The 24,165-nt window shown below is 42.0% G+C and overlaps 1 protein-coding gene across 3 annotated transcripts in view; it reads right to left on the bottom strand.

Moving 5' to 3' along the window:
* Nucleotides 1-23,636, bottom strand: part of nbn (nibrin) — a 63,381-nt gene extending 39,745 nt beyond the window's left edge. The window contains exons 1-9 of one of the 3 annotated variants that reach the window (XM_055633632.1): nt 23,469-23,636; nt 20,451-20,584; nt 14,458-14,606; nt 11,901-12,060; nt 9,368-9,471; nt 8,592-8,709; nt 5,619-5,806; nt 3,581-3,678; nt 1,164-1,299 (exon numbers count right to left, since the gene is read on the bottom strand). In XM_055633632.1, the coding sequence (XP_055489607.1) occupies nt 1,164-1,299; nt 3,581-3,678; nt 5,619-5,806; nt 8,592-8,709; nt 9,368-9,471; nt 11,901-12,060; nt 14,458-14,606; nt 20,451-20,584; nt 23,469-23,502 (1,121 nt within the window). In that variant the 5' untranslated portion in view covers nt 23,503-23,636. Of the gene's footprint in view, nt 1-1,163; nt 1,300-3,580; nt 3,679-5,618; nt 5,807-8,591; nt 8,710-9,367; nt 9,472-11,900; nt 12,061-13,419; nt 13,446-14,457; nt 14,607-20,450; nt 20,585-23,468 lie in introns of those variants that run through there. The other 2 variants (XM_055633631.1, XM_055633633.1) reach the window with 2 other exon arrangements.
* Nucleotides 23,637-24,165: the final 529 nt, after the last annotated feature.

The following is a 24,165-nucleotide window of genomic DNA, read 5'->3' as shown; positions in this document are numbered from 1 at the left end:
CGGTGGTGGGGGTGTTATGGCCTGGGCATGTATGGCTGCTGAAGGTACTGGATCACTTATCTTCATTGATGATACAACTGCTGATGGTAGTAGCAGGATGAATTCTGAGATGTATAGACACATCCTATCTGCTCAAGTTCAAACAAATACTTCAAAACTCATTGGCCGGCGGTTAATTCTACAGCAAGACAATGATCCCAAACATACTGCTAAAGCAACAAAGGAGTATTTCAAAGCTAAAAAATAGTCAATTCTTAAGTGGCCAAGTCAATCACCCAATCTGAACCCAATTGAGCATGCCTTTTATATGCTGAAGAGAAAACTGAAGGGTACTAGCCCCCAAAACAATCATAAGCTAATGATGGCTGCAATACAGGCCCGGCAGAGCATCACCAGAGAAGACACCCAGCAACTGGTGCTGTCCATGAAGCACAAACTTCAAGCAGTCATTGAATGCAAAGGATATGCAATAAAATACAAAACATGATTAGTTTCAGAGAGTGGTGAATCTCTGGAATTCTCTGCCACAGAAGGTAGTTGAGGCCAGTTCATTGGCTATATTTAAGAGGAAGTTAGATGTGGCCCTTGTGGCTAAAGGGATCAGGGTGAATGGAGAGAAGGCAGGTACAGGATACTGAGTTGGATGATCAGCCATGATCATATTGAAGGGCCGAATGGCCTACTCCTGCACCTATTTTCTATGTTTCTATTATAACTTTCATTTACATGACATTTCTGTGTCCCAAACATTATGGTGCCCTGAAATGGGGGGACTGCTGTCATTTCTACATGGTGAAACCAAAATGTATAATATTGGCCTTTATTAAAATCTGACAATGAGCACTTTAACCACATGTGATTTTTTTTCTATTACAAATCTCAAATTGTGGGGTACAGAGGTAAATAAATAAATGACGGGTCATTGTCCCAAACATTATGGAGAGCACTGTAAATCACGCACGTCAAGCAGAGATAAATCAGATCAAGTTATCTACAAAACTTGATCATTATCTTTAAAATAATTAAAATGTTAAAAAATGGTTAAATTACACTAATGCATAAACATAAATTTAGAAAGATTGAACAAGACTGAATATATCGAGCATAAATCATTCAATTAGTTTACACATCTCGACTACAAAGTATGCCCTGTGTTTATTTACCTAGTACTGTGTTTCTGTGACGGCTGAGTATCTGGAACACATGGAATAATTTGTGAAAGGCCTGGAGCTGTCATATCACCCATGTACATACTTTGAGAAAGCGTAGAACCTGGAATCATTGTTCTTGAACAAGTGTCTATAAAATTAAGAAAAGAATACGATTCATAAAGAAAGTAAACCAAGCCCAAAAATGCCTTGCATACATGTGCTTCCTACAAACAAAACACAAGAGTCAGGCCTCCTCCACATTACGTGCAAAAAAAACCTTGCAAGAGCTAGCAGCAATGAAACTACCATGATTCAGGAAAACCTACCATGTCTTTTCCCCATTGGAAAAACGGTAGGTAACAATAAATACATCCTCTCCATCCAAGTTCATTGCTCACTTCCAAGTTTAGTTTAGTTTAGAGATACAGTGTGGAAACAGGACCTTCGGCCCACCAAGTCCACCCCGCACATTCGAGCTATACTACATACTAGGGACAATTTACAATCTTTACCAAAGCCAATTAACCTACAAACCTGTATGGATTTGGAGTGTGGGAGGAAATCGTAGCATTCAAATAATACCCACGCAGGTCATAGGGACGACGTTCGGACTCCGTGCAAACAGCACCCGTAGTCAGAATCGAACCCGGGTCTCTATCACAGTTGGCAGTAGCTCTACCACTGCGCCACCGTGCTGCCCGGCTCATAGCGGCACAGATGGATAGGGCAGTGAAGAAGACGTATGGTATGCGTGCCTTCATCGCTGGGGCACTGAATGTGCGAGTTGCGGATGTCGGAAGCTCCTACCGCAGGTCTGTGGACTGAACTACCGGGAGCCCGCGGGTCCCTGGTTGGAGACCGCTTTTCGGGGCTTCCGCAACGGCGACTTCTCCCGCCCGAGTTGCGGGTTGAAGATTACCTGGAGTGGGGCCTTACATCCCTGCCCCGCGCGGCTTGGAATGGCCGCGGGACTTTGTGAGCGCCCGCCGGGGCTCCAACACCAAGAGCCCGCCGGGGCTCCAACACCAAGACCCAGTGCTTGGCTTGCATTACCCGGCGTGGCTTTAATGGCTGCGGGACATTTAACATCGCCCGCTGGGGGCTTTGACTCTGTCTTTGACTCTGACATGGGGGGGTGAGGGGAGTGCAGGGGAGAGATATGGTTTTTTTTTGCCTTCCTTCACAGCGAGGAGAAGATGCGCTGTGAAGGATGTTTGTGTAAATTGTGTTGTGTCTTTTTCGTTTTGTATGTATGACTGCAGAAACGACATTTCGTTTAGACCTCAACGGGGTCCAAACGACAAATAAATTGTATTGTACTGTATTGTATTGAGTTGAGCTCATAATGCAGCTCTATGGGACTTCGTTGGGATACGTTTGTAGTGTGGCGTGCAGTTCTGGTCACCTCATTGCAGGAGGGAATGGGGTGCTTTGGAGAGTGCAGAGGAGTTTCCAAGAATGCTGTCTGGATTGGAGTTTCAGCAACATTGGGTAGAGATGTGCAGGGCAGATTTATTCAATGTAAAGTGGCGAGAGCCTGTAGTGTCCCGCAGGGGGTGGAGGCAGATGTGTGGTAGCCTTTGGGAGGCTTTTGGATGGGCACATGGAGGTGCTGGGATGTAGATCATTTGCAGGCAATTGAGATCGGTTTGGCTTGGCATAATATTCAGCATGGGGCTAGTGGGCCGAGGGGCCCGTTCCTGTGCTGTCCTGTTCTATATTCCACATGCATGCTCATTGGCTTTATTTTGTGTGTCACTAATTATGGCATTTGCCTTTAAAGTTTAGTTTGCCCGTTATTATGTGGGTGGGATTTATTATGTAGTCGGTGGCGTGTTTGCTGCTGGGTCCTCTTGCGCAGTGGCTTAGTTTGCTAGTTAGTTTAATTTTAGAGCTCAACATGGCTAGAAGGAATACCCTTCGACCATATGGAGTTTTGCCGAGACATGAGGAGTTTTCTAACGTTTAAAAGCGATATGCTGGAGTTTGATGAAGATTAAAGTGTACCAGTCAGAGAAGAAGGTTGGATGAATATCTTACTGTTTTTCTTCAGCAATAAAGACACTATTAATCAAAAGACTGTGTTATGAAGATTTATCTTTCGAGAAGCTCTGAAAGTCTCTGAAGAGCTCACATACGTAACGATACAACATTCTCTTAAAACCATGTTGTCTCCGAAGTGGCTAGAGAGATAATGGAGCGATCTCTTGAACGATATAATAATTTGCCTCTACAATTATAGGATGACTGTATGTTTGGAATCTCAGAATGTTGACTCTGGGACCAACACTATGATGATGATGCAAATGTTTGCATTTATCAACTCAGAAAGAATAACGTTGGAACATACTGCTCTCTCGAACATGCATTCTTTTCTATCCAGTTGAGGTCATATTATTATTATCCTAAAGCATACTTTTTACACTTACCAGAAATAGGCTTGCTGTGAGGGTTACAATAATTATCTGTTGAATTGTAGATAACGGCTAAACCAATTTCTGCCTCGGGTATAGCACGTAATTCTTTTCTAGTCAAACAGAAAACATTCTGGTTTAAGTGTGATCCATCTAAAGACAACCAAATGGTGAACATAGAGTCATACAGCACAGAAACAGTCCCTTGTGGCCAACTTGCCCATTCCAACCAAGATGCCCAACCTACACTTGTCCCCACCAGTCCGTGTTTGGCCTGTATCTCTCTAAACCTTTCCTATCCATGTTCCTGTCCAATTAACTTTTAAATGTTGTTATAGTGCCTGCCTCAACTACCTCCTTTGGCAGCTCATTTCAGAAACCCACCATCCTCTGTGTGTGAAAATGTTGCCCCTCAAGTTCCTATTAAATTCCTATTCCTTTAGGAATCCTATTCCTATCAAAAACCGGGGACCTTCCTCATCTAAATCTATGTCCCTGGTTTTTGATTCCCCCAATCTGAGTAAAAGACTGTGCATTTACTCTCTCTAAACTCCCCATCTATCTATATTACTAAAAGTCTGATCTTGACCGCTTTTGGCTCGCTATGGCGTGATTTCCGAGTGAATGCCGCCACCTACGGCCGTCATTTTTGACCACCTCGCTCAGTGCCCCCCTCCGCCTTCCGGGACCGGAGGATTTTTCCCATCGATGAAAAATCAGAGTGATATTAATGTTTTAAAAAAAATCCCCATTCTCTCTGCTGCCCCCTCTGGCGGCAGGGGGAGGGACTATAAATCCCGTAAGTGTAGTCCCTCACTCAGTCTCTGCCAGACCCAGGAAGTGGGAGGGTCATGGCTCTCTGAGGCTGTAAGGTGGCTGCTGCCTAATGGTTTGCCTCGCCTTTTTAACAAGTTTGTGTTCACACAATGAATTTTGGTTGTCGGGTGGCTGCTGCCCAATTGTTTGCCTCGGCTTTTTAACAAGTTTGTGTTCACAAAATGAATTTTGTTTGTCGGGTGGCTGCTGCCCAATTGTTTGCCTCGGCTTTATAACAAGTTTATACTAGCCCTCTGGAAACCAGTACCTTCAGCCCGCAACACCCATACTAGCGCAATAGAAAGCCCCCCCCCCCCTCCACTGGCGAGCAATATTGGAATTAGTGGAATATTGCGTTGGTGACCAGCCCTCCCGTGTGATGCTGGGACCTAACGGGTCCCACTTACTCTAGTTATCTTATATAACTCTATAATATCATCCCTCATTTTCCTGTGCTCCAATTTCTGCCCAACCTTCCCCTATAGCTCAGGTACTCGATTCTTGTAAATTATTTTCTAAAACCTCTCTAATGCTTTCATATACTTCAATTGGTACAAAACCAAGGGAAATACAGGTTGATTTTTTATTACTTATTTTTGTTCTCGTATTTTAAAAAAATTAAAGAAGTTTAACAAGTAATTATTTACTTAAAATCTGTCAACGGAATGTCCATTGTCTGTTTCGGAACGTCCTTCATATTTAAAACACAAACTATGCAAGTCCTTCACAGCATTGACAAGTGTCAAAGTTAAGGTTGAGCTTTACTGGTTTTCAAAGCTTTTTGTGACTATTTGAGTACAGGGCTTCACTACCAAAGGCTTGTAGCTGCACTGGCCACACTGCTGGAATCTGGTAGGCTTCAAGAAAGGTGGACCCTGAGCATCCAGATCAGACACGAACAAACATGGTGAGATTCCAATTGGTAGGAAGGCAACAGTCAGATCTAGCCTTTAAACTCATGCTCCTGTAATTCTAGTCGACTGCCAATATTTATACAGGGAAAGAATGAATTAATATAACACATTTTTTTTGTAATATACCATAGATTTTTTTCCCAGAAAACAGTGCAATAAGGATATCTAAATTATTGAAACAAATCTCAATATACATAACAGTATAGCACAGAAACAGACCCTTCGCCCCACAATGTCACTGTCGAATATGATGGGTTAAACTTATTTAATACCCCGGTTAATATAAATAATTGACATATTCTGCATAAAAATACATTTCATACCGTTGCAGGGTTCTCATGACCGACTCAATCCATTTTTCTGTTGCATTTGACAAGTTCTGAGAATCCGACACACCAACCTCAACGATACAGCTCCCTGTTGCTTCAATGGATGAAATATTTGAGCCACTACTCCCCAAAACTTTAGCTTCTCCTCCACCAAATGTTATAGCAGTGCTCAGCCTCTTGTACTGCAAGACAAGGTATGTGTTTAGTTAATGATAATCAGAAATATATGGTAGTAACAAATGTTTAAACAGATGTGCGAATTAAGTGAATAACCTGAATGGAGCAATCGAGCCAAGAGCAAATGGGAATTTTCAATTTAAATACCTGGAACCAACAGATCGCTCAAGTTCTTTCCAATGACAAGTGGAGCCGATGGGGGTTGTCTTTTCTCACAGCTACCATTGGGCAGGAGACACATTTAAACTTTTTAAAATCTCTCCCTGCACTGGAACAGATACTTTCTTAAAGCCCTGTCCCACTGTCGTTGGGGCTGCAACGAGGAGCGGCCTCCAACAGGAAGAAGCCGGGGACTCTGGTGCTATGACTCACCGTCGCCGTCGCGGGGCTGGCCGAGTCCGGAGCGGGTGGAGCGGTGGAGGAGCGCTGCTGCTGCTGCTGCTGCTAGCGGAGAGTCGGAGGCTCCAACAGCAGGTCTGTGGACGGCGGCACCGGGAGCCCGCGGCTCCCTGGAGGGAGACCGCTTTTCAGGGCTCTCGCAACGGCGACTTCCCCCGCCCGAGTTGCGGGGTTGAAGAGCTCCTGGAGCGGGGCCTAACATCACTGCCCCGCGCGGCTTGGAATGGCCGCGGGACTCTGCGAGCGCACGCCGGGGGCTCTAACAGCAAGACCCGGTGTGCGACCTAATCACCACCCGGCGTGGCTTTAATGGCCGCGGGACAATCGCCATCAATAAGCCGGGGGCTTTGACTTTGACTCTGACACGGGGGGGGGGGGGGTTTCTTTGCAGTGGAGAGAGATAAGTTTTTAGGCACTTCCATCACAGCGATGTGATGGATTTTATGTGCAGTCTCTTGTGTCTTGGGTCTAATTTTGACATGTAGGCTGCAGAAACGGCCCTTCGTTTGGACCTTGATTCCAAATGACAATTGAATGTATCTTGTACTATTGTATCTTGTACTAGGGACAATTTTTAATTATACCAAGCCAATTAACCTACAAGTCTGTATAGTCTTTTGGGTGTGGAAGGAAACCAGAGATCCCGGAGAAAACCTAAGCAGGTCACAGGGAGACCGTACAAACTCCGTACAGACAAGCACCCATAGTCAGAATTAAACCCAGGTCTTTGGTGCTGTAAAGCACCAACTCTACAGCTGCACTGCCTTTTAGAGATTTTGTGTACATTTTTATTGTTTAGAGATTTTGTGTACTTATGAGTGATGAGTGTTTTTTTTGTCTGAGCCCACGTGCCTGTCATTGTACTTTACCTCAGTGTACTTGCACATGTGATAATGAACTCAACTTGCCTTAAAACTGCAGTAGTCAATTATACAGGCCCCAGGTACACTGACCCTAGTACACCCGCAAGTACTCATGATAATTTGTTTTAATTCAGGGAAAAGGGAGAATTATATTTGGCAATTTATTGATGCTCTGTTATACAAACTGAAGCTCATCAAGCACATTTGCAATTACAAGAATGTGGCTTTACCAATTTACTAGTTTTAGTAATATGCTAAATATCAATCACATGAACAACACTGAAAATTTATATCAGTAGCAAAGGTAGCCCTTCATTCAATGTTCAAGTGCCCTTCTCCACCCAGAACACAGGAAGCTACGAAAGAATTTATCTCAAATACTTTTATGGATGAGAACCAACATGAATTATGTGAATCTATGATGACATTGAACAGACAGCCAAAAGTTGATCTTATTGTTATTATATTGTATTGTATTCAATTTATTGTCATTATCTCAATTAGAGACAACAAAATGAATTTAGTCAAGTATCATAAAAATAAATAAATAAATAATAAATAAAGCGTGTTAAAATGTTTGTACATTCTCCCAGTGATCGTGAGGGTTTGTCCCCGGGTGCTCCGGTTTTCTCCCATGCTCCAAAGACATACAGGTTTGTAGATTAATTGGCTTTGGTAAAATTGTAAATTGCCTCTAGTGTGTAGGATAGAACTAGTGTATGGGGTGATCACTGGTCGTTGAGGAGTAGGCAGGCCAAAGGGCCTGTTTCAACACTGCATCTCTAAAATCAAATGTATAAAAGTCTAGAATAGTGCAACTAGTTATATAGTTATCATGGAGTGACTGAATATATTTAAGTGGCTCAAGAGTTGCTTCAGGTGACTGGATAAAACCAAGAATGTGCTGCAATCCTCTCTGGAGGATGATAAAGATAGCTGTGATCTGCTGTGCTTTTAAGACTTAGAGTGTGTTTTGTTTTTCATTTGCAATGGGTATCACATGATATGGAGCTAACTACATATATAGAACTGAGGTATATGACCTAACCAAATGCAGGAGCACACTTCAGGGAGAATGGTTGAGAACTATCAGGAATACTATCAGGAATACACACAAAGCACTGTTTGTTAGGCGAGGATAATGCTTCTGATGGGATCCACACAAGTCTCCACATGAAATCTATACTGGGGATTTTATTGATTCTTACATTTCTCTTCGGTTCATTGAGGCCCTGCAGAAATTTATGTAAGCTGTTGTGCATAAATAGACTAAAATATTGGTATATATTCCTGATTATGCTATGCTGCTTAAAGATTGCTTTAAACAGTGTATAATTCTCCACCCCTTTACAACAGAAGCTTCATATTGATATTGTTTATCTGTTTCTATTCGAGTCATTTCCTTTGAGCATAATTCATATGCTGAAGCTGATAACTAGGGCAAATGTTTTACGAAACAATTAGCTGAAGGTCACTACTAAATCCAATACTGTAATGGGTTACTTTTTCTTCTAAAAGTCATCATTACCTGTTTTGCATTTAAAAAGAAGAATGTTTTGCCTCTAAAAATCGATTTTCGTTCAGGTTTCACTGTAATATCCAGCTCTCCAGGCTTGATACTAGGTTCATCAATAGGAGGGGAATAACTGTAGAGAATGAAAATTAAAGGGATTTTACATCACAGTTCCGATTGAAAATAATTAAGGGTTTGTTTATCAACAGAAGATATTTCAAGAGTTCATGTACCAGGCCGCAGTCGGGGCGATTGAAGCTCCCGCAGCCGGTGATCGAAGCACCCACATCAGGGCGGTCGAAGCTCCCGTGACGTGGAGCTTCCGAAGCCGGTCCTTAACCAGGGACCGCGTGCTCCACAATGTTAAAGTCCGCAGGCACCCGCGGTTGTAGCTCAGCGGTCCCAGCAACAGGCCGCCAGCTCCACGGTGTTAGGCCGCAGTGCAGACGGAGATACGACAAAGTTGCATCCCCATCAAGGAAAGAGATAAAAATAGTTCTCCCCCACATAACACAAAAATAAAGACATACTATAACATACGTTTTACAACAAACTAAAAACACAAAGTAAAAAGATGAGGCAGCCCATTGGCGAGGCAGCCATCGTTCGGCGCCCCCTGGCGGTTCAAGGTAATAATTTAACAATTTCACAGAGAATACAGTAATAAGAATCAAAGGACAACTGCGTTCTCTGTTTCCCAATTTTTTACCATTATTTCAAATGGGTGGCACCTCTTGTAGATAAATGGGTATTTTTGTGAATGTTTAAGGAGGTTGATACATCCAACTTACCTTTCTGGATTGGGTATTTGTCTTCTATTTCGGATTATTTCAATAAGATCGACAAAGTATTCTGGTTTTACTATCGGTCGACCACAGATCATTGCGCATATGGTCTTAAAAAGCAAGCATAAGAATTATTATGAAGAATAGCACTCAATTGTTAAGCAAATATTGTCACCCACAGAACCTAATACACTTCCTGGACAAATACAAATGTACAAAAATTTGTCCAAGAAATGGAAAAGGCACCAATTTATTTCTGAAATCTATGTGATATATAATTAATTAAGCCTTGTTTGTTCATACAATTCAAATACATTTTTTGAAAAAGGAATCAACTCAAATTATATATTCGTAATAAACTAGAGAAATATGACCAATTAGAAAATGTTTAAAAGGCTATTGGTATGAGGATAGGTGATTGTGAGTGGGATATTTGTTATACTGATTGTATTGGGAAGGGTGATTATAGAGTGATGGGTTGTATATATGACTAAAATACTGTATAGCATAAGGGTTTTTTATTTTCTTTTTCTTTTTTTGTATGGCCTTGTAAATATTTGATTAGTGTATGTGTAAATAATTTGGTGTACATATAGTGGCTGGTGTACATATAGCTGCTAAATTTGTACAAGATAATTACAAGCAGTTGAATAAGGGGTGGGAATAAATAAAGCTTTGGCTTCTTCCTGCTCCTTTTCGGACACATACGATTTCATTTATTTATAGATATTGTTTATGACACTTTATAAATATTCTTGTTTTGTTTTTTGTATGCTGTTTCACACTTGCTTTTTATTATTTTATTCTGTTCGAAATAAATAAATAAATAAATAGATTGCCCCCTCTAATGCTACCACAAAAATTACATTTGACGTTGTCTAAATATCTTTCATACATATTTAAAAAGAACACTAGTAAGGATCTCAAAACAAAATCTGCCACTGAAATAAACAGAGAGAAACTTGATCAAAGTTTGCGTTAGTGTCTTAAAAGTGGAGGAAGTTGCAGGGAGATAAAAAGGTTTGGGAAATCCCAAGGTTGACGTGGTTGCAGGGCTGGAGAAGGTGAGCAAAAAGCAAGAGTTTGGGGTGATTTGAAAGTATTGTCACAAGATCAAAGTATCTCAGGTACCACTAAAATACTGGGTGAATTAGTTTTCAATGAAAATTTATTCAGGACATCTAAAAATAATCAATCCAGATACAATGGCCTAATTTCTCTATCAATATGCATCTGGATTTTAAAGCATACACTGCTCTGGGTTTTGATTACGTTTTTCCAAATAGTGTGAGACCGTGTTGGAGCACGTAGAGTCCTTCTGAGTCCTCCAGTGACCTCCGTTTAATCCTAACTTCCAAAACTGGCTGCATTGAGTTTGCCCATTCTCCAGGTGACCATATACATTTTCTTTCGATGTTCCAGATTCAGCCCACACTCATCCAAGTAGATTCCAAGGTCAGTAATAGGCAAGTACGCATGCGAGTGATAAAATCTGGAGGAAAATTTACAGCGCAAGAGATCTGGGTTTGATCCTGACAGCGGGTGTTCTCTGTACGGAATTTTAATGTTCTCCGCTTAACCACATGGGTTTTCTCTGGGTGCTCTGGTTCCCTCCCACTGTACAAAGACGTACAAGTTTGTAGGTCAATTGGCTTTGGTAAAATTGTAAATTGTCCCTTGTGTGTAGGATAGTGCTAGTGTACAGGATGATTGGTGGTCGGCGCAGACTCGGCGGGCCGAAGGGCCTGTTTCCGCGCTGTATCTCAAAAGTCTAAAGTTGTTGGAAATATGGGCAGAATAAAATGGGATTAGTGTATGATTAGAGTAACTGGGTGCTTGATAATCTGCATAGACCTGGTGGACCTCTTTCCATGCGGCATTATTCTACGCCTTTAAACGTTTCAGGTTATGTTTAGAAAGAACTCCCAAACAAAATTTATCAGGGGATGTACCAAAAGAAAAGAAAATGTTATGCTTTAGGCCACACCAGGTATATACAAAATATTTTTTGGAAGATTTGGAATTCTCAATAGATAAAGTTTATTGATAGAAACTACTCAGTGCTTTCAAAATCTTAGCATTTCTTCTTTTAAAAATGAGGATATCCGGGTTTAGCCATTTAGGGGCAAGATGATACATTTTATTTAAAGGATCTTAAATTGTTAGAATTTCCAACCTTATAGAGTACTATGGATACTCATACTGTGAATTGAAAGATAAGAATGATAATGGTTTTGAAACCTGATCCCAAGATTATAGGGATGCTACAAAACCATGTCCGAGTACATGGAATATCATGATAACATCATTGTTGCAGGCTTGAGAGTCACTTGAACTACTCCTGCTAATGTGCAGAAGATAAGTAAATAAATACTTGGAAATTACAAGTATCTGATTCATTTGGTGTTGCTTCCAATTAACAACAGAAGTAAAGAATTGTTATAATAGTTGAGGTAATCTATGCCTTTAACATTTTGTTGACATCTCCCACAAAACATGGAAGAGTGAGTAACATTTTACTTTATTCAATTCCACTGACCTTCACTGTAATCTTTACTGATGACATAACGAGATGAGTGCTATCCTTCGTCCAATTCTTGGCAACATGACCTCCAAGTTGTTGAATCGAATGGTTTAGTGCAATTTTAACTGGCACTTCCAAGCAGGAAGAACTAATGGTCAGGGGTTCATATTCTACCCTGAAGATTGGAAAATACATTTAGACATTGTAGAAATGTTCACATCGGACATTTTAGTGCACATTCAAATCATGTTGGCAGCATCCAAATTGTCTACATTCAGTTCACCAACGTGTAAGCTGCTTGCTTCATAGAAAGGAAATAGAACCATTCAATCAAATCCTGATGCAGTCTCAACACCAAAGGACAACCATCTCTTTGCCTCCATAGATGCTACTTGCTCTGATTAGATCTTTCAGAAATCTATTTACTTGCATCAGATCATAACAATTGTTTATTTGAAGAGGATATTCAATACACCGCATAATCAATACACCGCATAAATAAAATTCCTGAAGATATCAGAAGTAGATATAAAATATTATTTAATTATAATTCCTTCCCTCATGTAACTGACAATTAATGCATTAGGGCTGAGGGAGAAACAGAAATTTCAACATAATTCGTGACTTATTTCAATGTTTCCAATTTAGAAATGCTGTTTTAAATCAAGGCACAGGTGAAATGATTAAATTGGATCTTATCTACAACAAGAAATATTTGGTTCAACAATTCAAGCAGTATCTGTGGATACAAAGGGATGTTCACCATTTCAGGTTAAGGGCCTGTCCAACTTGGGCGTCATTTGCGCGTCATCATTTATGCGTCATTCGATGAGCTTATTACTGGAATTAAGAACAAATAAACAAATGTGTTGGAGCTGCAATGGCTACTGAAAATGTTGCAGAATGTTTGCACTCAGTAAGGCACCACAGGAGAAACTGAGATTAATAACTCTGCAAACATGCTCCTTCCATCCAAATGCCTGCAGTCCCAAGCAGAACTATCAGCTTTCACTTATATCACCAGCTTTAAACTCTTCTTCTTCTTGCGTATGGTGTGCACAGCCTAAAGCTGTAAGACAACTTGTTCTGTTTAGTCTTCTGTTTGTGCACGCTAGGTTGATTGCATTCGTCGAAACAGGGTGGTCCACGTGAAGGTTGCAATCTCCCAACCCCAGCTTTAAACTCTCAAAATATGTACAACATCTTTGCGTGCCATCTGCGTGATGGGCAAATGACAGCCAAGTGGGACAGGCCCTTTAGTCACCACTCTAGGAAACAACTGTGCTTTGCCATTTGTCCATTGATGGAGTCCAGAAGGAGAGGGTTGTAGTGGAAGAGCAGATTTCTCAGCAATCTTTTCATCATTAGTCAAGCAGTATTAAATGGAAGAAACAGCCACAGACAAACAGAAAGGTGTTTAATTAAATATTCAACCAAGCTGATATAAATGAAGCATCTCCAAGTAGGTGTCCAAGTGTTTTTTTTTTACCTACATTAAAAAATGTAATGGTGTTTTTAAATCATGAACATTTACCTGAAAGGCATTCAATTTTTTTGAAAGCTGCAGAAACCAAACAGTTTGGGGCAAGAGTAACTTCAACATTTTTGAAGGCACAGCGCATCACATCTGATTGGATAGACCCAGCACTGAAGACACCACACAGCTGTTGTGAGGGAATAATGCAGTTGAGGAGCTGCTTCAGATAAGACCAGTGAGCTGAAGAGATTCACCAAGGTTAGTACCAATGTTTTGGTGTAGAAAATAATTGCAGATGCTGGTTTATACCAAAGATAGACACAGAATGCTGGAGTAACTCACCTTTCAGGCAGCATTGCTGGAGAAAGGTTTCGGGTAGGAACCTTTCTTCAGTCTTCTTCACCCCCAAAAGTCTGAAGAAGGGTTCTGACCCGAAACATCACCTATTTATTTTTCCCCAGAGATGCTGCCTGACTTGCTAAGTCTGCATTTTGTGTATATATTTTGGTGCCAACCTTGGTGAACTCCATCTTCAAACATTGGAATGGGACAATGAGACAGGCACCTCGCCTTTTACACGTGTTTGATTTTTGCATTTTTTTAAAATAACAGGCTTTTTCCTTTAGTACCAAAGCTTGATTTGCGCACTAGATACAAAATGCTTGAGTAACCGAGCAGGTCAGGCAGCATCTCTGGGAAAAAAGAATAGGTGCCGTTTAGACACAGAACCCTTCTTCAGACCGATATACGTTCAGGTATTTTCAGAATAACACGCTCAAATTTACTGCTGACAGCGCAGTCATGTGATGTGAAATTTACGCATATTTGAATTAACGCACCACTTTTCAACAATGCAACTCGCGCATAAAAAATGAGGTGCATGTGTATGCAAACAGATAAAATAAAAAAATTTAAATGAGAGTACATAAATTTACCAGCAGCAATATAATTTTATCTTTAAATTATCTCACGTGACATGTAACTATTCTATGGTCACAATAGCAGGATTCTTAATCAAACAGGGGACACTTAATTCAAAAGTTAATTTGTGATCATTTAAAAAAAAAATGTTAGTCCAAAACAGAAATTGGCTACCTGAATTTGCTGTCAAAAACGCCGAATGTGACCGCATCGCCTGACTTTAAGATCCTTGGGCTGTTGTTTTGTAATCGCACCTCGTTTACAAAAGTGCCATATTTTGAATTATCTTTTAATGTCAGTACAGAGGTATTGGCCATGTTGTTCTATAAAGAAAACGTAAACAAAACCAGAACACAAAATATTCATTGTTAAGATTTCACAGTGCTAAGAATAAACAATTATTAAGTTATAAACTAAAATATGTCTACATTTTCATTGAATGTAAACCACGAGTGCAATTCACAAGTATGCAATGTAATCTGATGCATTCACGAGGTGATACTTTTATATTACATGAAGTACATTTTACTGAATGTCTCTAATTCGGCCCTGCTGAGTGCCCCCCACCCCCCCTGGACTGTCTCCCTCGGATGGTCACGACACACAGCTTATTTATTTATTTTACTTTTCTTTTTCATCGGTTGGAGCTGCATACTAAATCTCGTTGCACTGACGTGCAATGACAATAAAATATATTATTATTATTACTATTATTATTAATCCCTGTATTATAAAAATTTGATAAATTCCTATTGTTGAACAGTAGACACTTTGTGCTGTGTTTTGTGCTGTGGGGTGTCAAACTTTGTGTTGTGGGGTGTCAAACTTTGTGCTGTGTGGTGTCAAATGGGATAGTTGAGGACCGAGTTAAAGGGAAAGAGAGTAAAGGGATGGTTAATGACCCCAGAATTAACAGGAAAGGAAACTCACAAAGGGATAGGAGCGTATGGCCAAGTGTAATAGGGATCGATGTGAAAGGTGAGATGCGTAAGGAATTAAAAGTATTGTATATGAATGCGCGAAGTATAAGAAGTAAAGCAGATGAGCTTGAGGCTCAGTTAGAGGTTGGTAGATATGACATTGGGGGGATTACTGAGACGTCGCTGCAGGAGGATCGGGCCTGGGAACTTAATATTCAGGGTTATACATCCTATAGAAAGGACAGGCAGGTGGGCAGAGGCGGGGGTGTAGCTCTGCTGGTGAGGGATGGAATTCAGCCCCTTGCGAGGGGAGACATAGTGACTGATGAGGTAGAGTCACTGTGGATTAAGTTGAGGAATTGCAAAGGCAAGAAGACACTAATAGGTGTTATTTACAGACCCCCAAATAGTAGCCCGGATGTAGGGTGTAAGTTGCAGCAGGAGTTAAAACTGGCATGTAACACAGGTAATGCCACTGTGGTGATGGGGGATCTCAATATGCAGGTAGACTGGGAAAATCAGGTTGGTTCAGGACCCCAAGAAAGAGAGTTTGTAGAATGCCTCCGAGATGGATTCTTAGAGCAGCTTGTAATGGAGCCAACCAGAGAAAAGACAATTCTGGATTTAGTGTTGTCCAATGAACCAGATATGATAAGAGAACTCGCGGTAAAGGAACCGCTCGGAGGTAGTGATCATAACATGATTAGTTTTAATCTGCAATTTGAGAAGGAGAACGTTAAATCGGAAGTGGCAGTGATGCAGTTGAACAAAGGGGACTGTGAAGGCATGTGAAAGGAGCTGGCCAAGGTAGACTGGAAAGGGATCCTAGCAGGAATGACGGTGGAACAGCAATGGCAGGAATTTCTGAGCATAATCCGGAAGACGCAGGATCATTTCATTCCAAAAAGGAAGCAAGATTCAAAGGGGAGTAGGAGGCAACCGTGGCTGACAAGAGAAGTTAGGGATAGAATAAAACTAAAAGAAAAGATATATAACACAGCAAAGAGTATCTGCAAGCCAGTGAAGCTGGCCAGGAATATAAAGAAGGACAGTAAAAGCTTCTTTAGATATGTTAAGGGAAAAAGAGTAGCAAAGTCAAATGTGGGTCCCTTGAAGGCAGACACGGGTGAAATTATATGGGCAACGAGGAAATGGCAGAAGAGTTGAATAGGTACTTCAGATCTGTCTTCACTAAGGAAGACACAAACAATCTCCCAGATGTACTGGAGGACAGAGGATCTAAGGGGGTAGAGGTACCGAAAGAAATTTTCATTAGGCGAGAAATAGTATTGGGTAGGCTAATGGGACTGAAGGATGATAAATCCCCTGGACCTGATGGTCTGCATCCCATGGACCTCAGGGAGGTGGCTCTAGAAATAGTGGACGCATTGGTGATCATTTTCCAATGTTCAATATTTTCTGGATCAGTTCCTGTGGATTGGAGGATAGCTAATGTTATCCCACTTTTCAAGAAAGGAGCGAGAGAGAAAACGGGGAATTACAGACCAGTTAGCCTGACTTCGGTGGTGGGAAAGATGCTGGAGTCAATTATTAAAGAGGTAATAATGGGGCATTTGGATAGCAGTAAAAAGATTAGTCCAAGTCAACATGGATTTATGAAAGGGAAATCATGCTCGACTAATCTTCTGGAATTTTTTGAGGATGTAACAAGTAAAATGGATGAAGTGGACGTAGTGTATCTAGACTTTCAGAAAGCCTTTGACAAGGTCCCGCACGGGAGACTGGTGACTAAAATTAGAGCACATGGTATTGGGGGTAGGGTATTGACATGGATAGATAATTAGTTGGCAGACCAGAAGCAAAGAGTAGGAGTGAACGAGTCCTTTTCAGAATGGCAGGCAGTGGCGAGTGGAGTGCCGCAAGGCTCGTTGTTGGGGCCGCAACTGTTTACCATACATATTAATGATTTGGAAGAGGGAATTAGGAGCAACACTAGCAAGTTTGCGGATGACACAAAGCTGGGTGGCAGTGTAAACTGTGAAGAGGATGTTAGAAGGTTGCAGGTTGACCTGGACAGGTTGAGTGGGTGGGCAGATGCAGTATAATATAGATAAATGTGAGGTTATCCACTTTGGCGGCAAAAACAAGGGGGCAGATTATTATCTCAATGGGGTTAGGTTAGGTAATGGGGAGGTGCAGCGAGACTTGGGCATCCTTGTACACCGGTCACTGAAAGTTGGCTTACAGGTACAGCAGGCAGTGAAGAAAGCTAATGGAATGTTGGCCTTCATAACAAGAGGATTTCAGTATAGGAGTAAAGAGGTTCTTCTGCAGTTAGGGCTTTGATGAGACCACATCTGGAGTATTATGTACAATTTTGGTCTAATTTGAGGAAGGACATCCTTGCGATTGAGGCAGTGCAGCGTAGGTTCACGAGATTGATCCCTGGGATGGCGGGACTGTCATATGAGGGAAGATTAAAAAGACTAGGCTTGTATTCACTGGAGTTTAGAAGGATGAGGGGATATCTTATAGAAGCGTATAAAATTATAAAAGGACTGGACGCAGATGGACGCAAGCTAGATGCAGGAAAAATGTTCCCAATCGTGGGCGAGTCCAGAACCAGGGGCCACAGTCTTAGAATAAAGGGGAGATCGAACCAGGCACTCTGGCTCTGTGATGCAGAAGCTCTACCAGCAGTGCTACTGTGCTGTCTTTATTCCTTGTCTTTGCATAATAGCAACCAGCTGTTGCTATTCCAAGACCAGCAGGTACTTGCACTTTCTTTCACTCTCAGTTTAAGACTGAGGTGAGAAAAAAAGTTTTCACCCAGAGAGTTGCGAATTTATGGAATTCCCTGACATAGAGGGCAGTGGAGGCCAAGTCACTGGATGGATTTAAGAGAGAGTTAGATAGAGCTGTGGGGACTAGTGGAGTCAAGGGATATGAGGAGAAGGCAGGCACGGGTTATTGATAGGGGATGATCAGCCACGATCATAATGAATGGCGGTACTGGCTCGAAGGGCCGAATGGCCTCCTCCTGCACCTATTTTCTATGTTTCCTAATCTGACGTCATGAAATTCTGCTGCTGTGCCCTCATAATGTGTACTGACGTCAAGTGCTACTGTCATTCATGTTTTAACCAATATTGCTGCATACATAGCAGATGCTAAAATAAAGCGCTGTCATTGGGGTATTAAGGTCAAGGCAATATTAGTACATACTTGTTACAATAGACAATAGGCGCAGGGGTAGGCCATTCGGCCATTCAATGTGATCATGGCTGATCATCCACAATCAGTACCCCGTTCCTGTTCTCCCCATATCCCTTGACTCCGCTACCTTTAAGAGCTCTATCTAACTCTTATTATCTTACATCTTATTATGTTTGAGAAATGCGGAATGATGTACCTTCAATCTGACATTTTTTTTAAGCCGTGCATAAGAACCAAAAACAAGGTGCCAAATCCATCTCAATGTGGTAGCCTGTGGTCGCCAGGTTGCTAACAAACATAAACGTTAGTTCCAACTGTTTGAAGTAGGGATTGTTTGACTAACACATCAATATAATTGGCACTTCCGAATTTATTCACTCTATCATTGAGGCACATCTAACCTGCATATCTATGGGATATGGGAGGAAACCGGAGCATCGTAGGAAACCCAGGTAGTCAGAGGGAGAACATGTAAACTCCCCAAGGACAGCATTGGAGATTCAGATCGAACCAGGCACTCTGGCTCTGTGATGCAGAAGCTCTACCAGCAGTGCTACTGTGCTGTCTTTATTCCTTGGCTTTGCATAATAGCAACCAGCTGTTGCTATTCCAAGACCAGCAGGTACTTGCACTTTCTTTCACTCTCAGAGTGGTTCCAGGTTTAACCTTCTTTCGGGAGGGTGGCTACCAGGTGGTTTGCGAGTTCTGACATCGTATAAATGGTCCAAGTGCATTAAACAAGAATTCATTGTGTTGTTTTCTTGGCTCCCAAACTCACCTAGAACTGTTGCACTGTAATGCTGGGAACTATATTCTGCACTTGTAGTGGCCTGGTCAAGGTCAGGAAAAGACCGGACGCCAGTCGGATTCAAAAGAAGCTTTTTAATTCCAACAGTTCAAGAACACACACCGACACTCTTATCTCTACCCCTCGGGAGTCGACCGGTAAACCCCGTGGCAGACCTATGCCCCTGTCCCTCAATCGTCGAGGGGGATGATCCAAGGAGTGGCCTACCCCCAAGGGACCGCCACACACTCAGTATTTTTCCCTTCACGCTACCTATGGTACTTTACTTTAGAGATACTGCATGGAAACATGCCCTTCGGCCCACTGAGTACGCACTGGCTAGAGATCACCCCATGGATCAACACCATCCTACACACTAGGGACAATTTACAATTTTAGTGAAGCAAATGAAGATATAAACCTGGATATTTTTGGAGTGTGGGAGGAAACCAGAGCACCTGGAGAAACCCACGCAGTCACAGGGAGAATGTATAAATTCTGTAGACAGCACCTGTAATCAGCATCGAACCTGGGTCTCTGTTGCTGCCATTGTACCATCCAAGTGCTTGAGTTTAGCTCAATTGTATTTAGGTATAGTATGATTTAATATGATTGAATAGCATGCAAAACAAAGCTTTTCACTGTACCTCAACGCATGTGACAATAGTAAACCTATTCCTATTCCATTGAGGAAACATTGCGCGTCAATACATCATCACGCCGCGACTTTTTCGGTGACAATAGACAATAGATAACAGGTGCAGGAGTAGGCCATTCAGCCCTTGAAGCCAGCACCGCCATTCAATGTGATCATGGCTGATCATCCACAATCAGTACCCCGTTCCTGCCTTCTCCCCATATCCCCTCTCCGCTATTTTAAGAGCCCTATCTAGCTATCTCTTGAAAGCATCCAGAGAACCTGCCTCCACCGCCCTCTGAGGCAGAGGATTCCACAGACTCACCACTCTATGTGAGAAAAAGTGTTTCCTCGTCTCCGTTCTAAATGGCTTACCCCTTATTCTTAAACTGTGGCCCCTGGTTCTAGATAAGTCAGTCAATGATGCCGGCAGTCGCCAAAAAAAATCGGCAAGTGGGACATAAGTGACATGTTCTTAGTTTCTCCTCCAAATCAAACCCGTAATACTGACAATAACTAAAATGACAGTGATAACTAAGATGACAGTGATATTGAAATGCAACCCTAATGACAAGTTAAGGTTCTAATATAAGAAAAGTAATACTGGTGAAATCTACAGAAGAAAAATTGACATGTGACTGATTACCAGATTTGCCTCAGGGTGAACAACCGAAAGCTGAGCATGAGAGCGACTGATGGACTGATCTTCATGGAGAAGGATTAAACAATTTTTTCGTCCAACAATGTAATTCACACCAACCAATAAATAGTAAGGTCCTTCTGTAACATAAGAAAAAGATGAAGTGGAATTTAAATTTATAATTTCTATCCAATTGGTTAGAGTTGAAAAACAGGCGTAATAATAACTCTAGCTGCAGTAGTGTTATACAGCATGGAAATAGGCCCTTCAGCCCAACTTGTCCACACAACCAACATGTCCCATCTACAGTAGTCCCACCTGCCTGCGTTTGGCCCCAAATCTCTCTAAACCTGTCCTTTCAATTTACCTGTAGTTCCATACACCCACTCCCTTTGTGTGAAAAGGTTACCCCTCAGATTCGTATTCAATCTTTCCCCCTTCACTTTAAACCTATGTCCTCTGGTTCTCGATTCCCCTACTCTGGGCAAGAGAAACTGTGTGTCCACCTAACCTATTCCACTCATGATTTTATATGCCTCGATATGATCAGTACCATACATAGTAAATGTTCAGAAATTATCTAGATTATTGGTTATACATTAGCTTTTACATGAAATGTATTCAAAAGAATCATAAGATATTTCCCACAATATGTTCTGCCAACTCCATGACATGGTTCCCATCTACATACAGTGCCCTCCATGATGTTTGGGACAAAGACCCATCATTTATTTATTTGCCTCTGTAAAAAAACACATGTGGTTAAAATGTATATTATCAGATTTTATTAAAGGGTATTTTTACACATTTTGGTTTCACCATTTAGAAATTACAGCTGTGTAATTTCAGGGCACCATAATGTTTGGGACACATGGCTTCACAGGTGTTTGTAATTGCTCAGGTGTGTTTAAATGCCTCCTCAGTGCAGGCATTTGCCTCATCACTCAGCACCTAATCTTTCCCCCAGTCTTTCCATCACCTTTGGAACCTTTTATTGCTATTTATCAGCATGTTGTGCCAATGAGAGTCAAGGAAACCATTATGAGACTGAGAAACAAGAATAAAACTGTTAGGGACATCACCCATACCTTAATTATAATTTAATTATTTTATAGACCACAGGGGCGCCGGGGAGATGGCCGCCCTGCAGGCAGTCTATTCGTTTTTTATTTATTTTTGTTAATTTTTTAGTGCGTTAAAAGTTTGTTTTAATGTTCTTCGGTTTGTTTTATGTGGGGGGACGGGGGTGAGGATCGGGGGAAACTTTTCTTCATGTTCTTACCTTCCCGGAGATGTGATCAATTTTCGGATCACATTCTCCGGGCTCTGTGGCCTACCATCGATGGAGCTGGAAGCCTCCTCGGACTGTGGTGAGCCCCACCGCGGGGCGCAGACTTAACATCAGAGCTGATCCCTTGCCTGGGATCGATCCCACCAGGGAATCACCACCAAGGGCTTGCAGTCTCGGGTGAGGCTAGTCGGGAGCTCCAACGTCGCGGAAGGTTCGACCAGCCCCGACGCGAGGTTCGATCTCCCAGCGCGAGGTGCTGACAACCCCCCCCCGGTGCAGGAGTAGATCGCATCGACGCGGATGGCCCGAACGCCGCCGGCTACGGGAGTCAAGATCATCCCGTCAACGGGGGCTCGAGGCGCACGACCGAGGAAGAACAAAAGGAATAGTCTTGAACTTTATTTCGCCTTCCATCAGTGAGGAATGTGTAGGAATCACCGTGGTGAATGTTCATGTTAAAATGTGTTTTTTTGAGTGATCTGTTTATATTGTATGACTGACCTGACCAATGAAATTCCTCATGTGTTGCAAAACATACTTGGAGAATAAAGTGTGATTCTGATTATTTTTTATTAAGATGCAACTGAGCTTAAATACTCATAGAGTCATACAGCCTGGAAAGTGGCCCTTCGGACAAACACGCCCACACCAGGCTGATTTATAGAGGTGTATAAGATCATGAGAGGAATAGATCAGGTAGTCTCGTGCTCAGAGTAGGTGAATTGAGGACCAGAGGACATAGGTTTAAGGTGAAGGGGAAAAGATTTAATAGGAATTTGAGGAATTAATAGGAATTTTTTCACACAAAGGATGATAGCTATATGGAAGAAGCTTCGGGAGGAGGTTGTTGAGGCAGGGACTATCCCAACATTTAAGACAGGTACATAGATAGGGCAGGTTTTTTCACACAGAGAGTGGTGAATCTCTGGAACTCTCTGCCACAGAGGGTAGTTGAGGCCAGTTCATTGGCTATATTTAAGAGGGAGTTAGATTCACTTTCGCTTCACTTTTGGAATTCTAAAGTTGGGTACATGTCTCTCACACTTACCCCGACTCCCACAATTTTTTTCAGCGCAAAAATTCAACATTTTGGCTGTTTTTAACAGGTAGGAAAGTACGCGTTTCTAGCATTATTAACATATACCGGAAGTGACGGATGTCTTCCAGTTGGATTTAGCGGCTCTGTGCGTCGAGCCCTATGACCCAGAGACCTTCCGTGCAACCCAATAAAAATGGCCATAATTTTTTTTAATATTGAAGATATGAAAGTGAATTAGGTGTCAAATTAAACTTATTTTTATGCTTTATCTGATGGGATAAACTGCAGACTTGATTTTAAAAATCTCAAAATGTTGTAACATTGCTATTGAGGAGAAAAGATTAAATAGGAATCTGAAGGGTAACTTTTTCAAAAAGAAGGGTGGTGTGTGAATGGAACAAGCTGCCAGAGGAGGCTGTTGAGACTGAGACTATCCCACCGTTTAAGAAACAGTTATAAGCAGTCACATGGATAGGACAGGTTTGGAGGGATATGGAGCAAGCGCTGGCAGGTGGGTCTAGTGCGGCTGGGACATGTTGGCCGGTGATGGGCAAAGTTGGTTTCCACGCTGTATCACCTATGACCAAGGCGGACAGCGGTGATGGGCAAAGACAGCGCAGCCCTCGGTCAGGACCATTGCACTCGTGTCTTCCCGCTCCGAGATGAAGGCGGGCAACGCAGCAGCACACGGTACCTCTGCCCGGGGCCACCGGCCTGAGGATCCACATCGTCCGTCCGATTGTCCGGCCGTCCGCCCTCCCGCCCTCGGGCCGCTTCTTCACCCGCGGAGCCGCGCAGACAAACCGCCGCCGCCGCACGGGACCTCCGTCGCGGTGCGGGAGGGGGCGGGGCCGTCGGGGAGCGCGGCATGCGCACGCATGCGTATTCTCAGCGGGCAGGGCGGAGATCGCTACGTATGCGCATTCCTTCCACCACACCCGGGCAAAGATCCTAGTGTATGCATATAAATGTATCCATATGTATGTGTGTAGGTTACACAGAAAAGCTGGAGAAACTCAGCGGGTGCAGCAGCATCTATGGAGCGAAGGAAATAGGCAACGTTTCGGGCCGAAACCCATTTGTATGTGTGGATATGTATGTGTATATATACATGTATGTATGTATGTGTATATATGTGTGTGTATATATGTATGTGTATATATATGTGTGTGTGTAAATATATATATGCATATATATATTATTACTATATAATTATATATATAATTGCCTTTATGGTTTATGTATATCATCTTACAAGACAAATAAATTAATAGTGATTATTTAAATCAAAGTAGCTTCTGATCCATGAGAATAAACTTAACTATCTCTAACTTGCCTCTCACACACAGACACACATTCATATAAATATATATAATATGTATACGTTAAAT

Source organism: Leucoraja erinacea, chromosome 4, assembly GCF_028641065.1.
Source record: "Leucoraja erinacea ecotype New England chromosome 4, Leri_hhj_1, whole genome shotgun sequence".
Taxonomy (NCBI): Eukaryota; Metazoa; Chordata; class Chondrichthyes; order Rajiformes; family Rajidae; genus Leucoraja; species Leucoraja erinaceus.
This window is presented reverse-complemented; position numbering and strand designations above follow the sequence as displayed.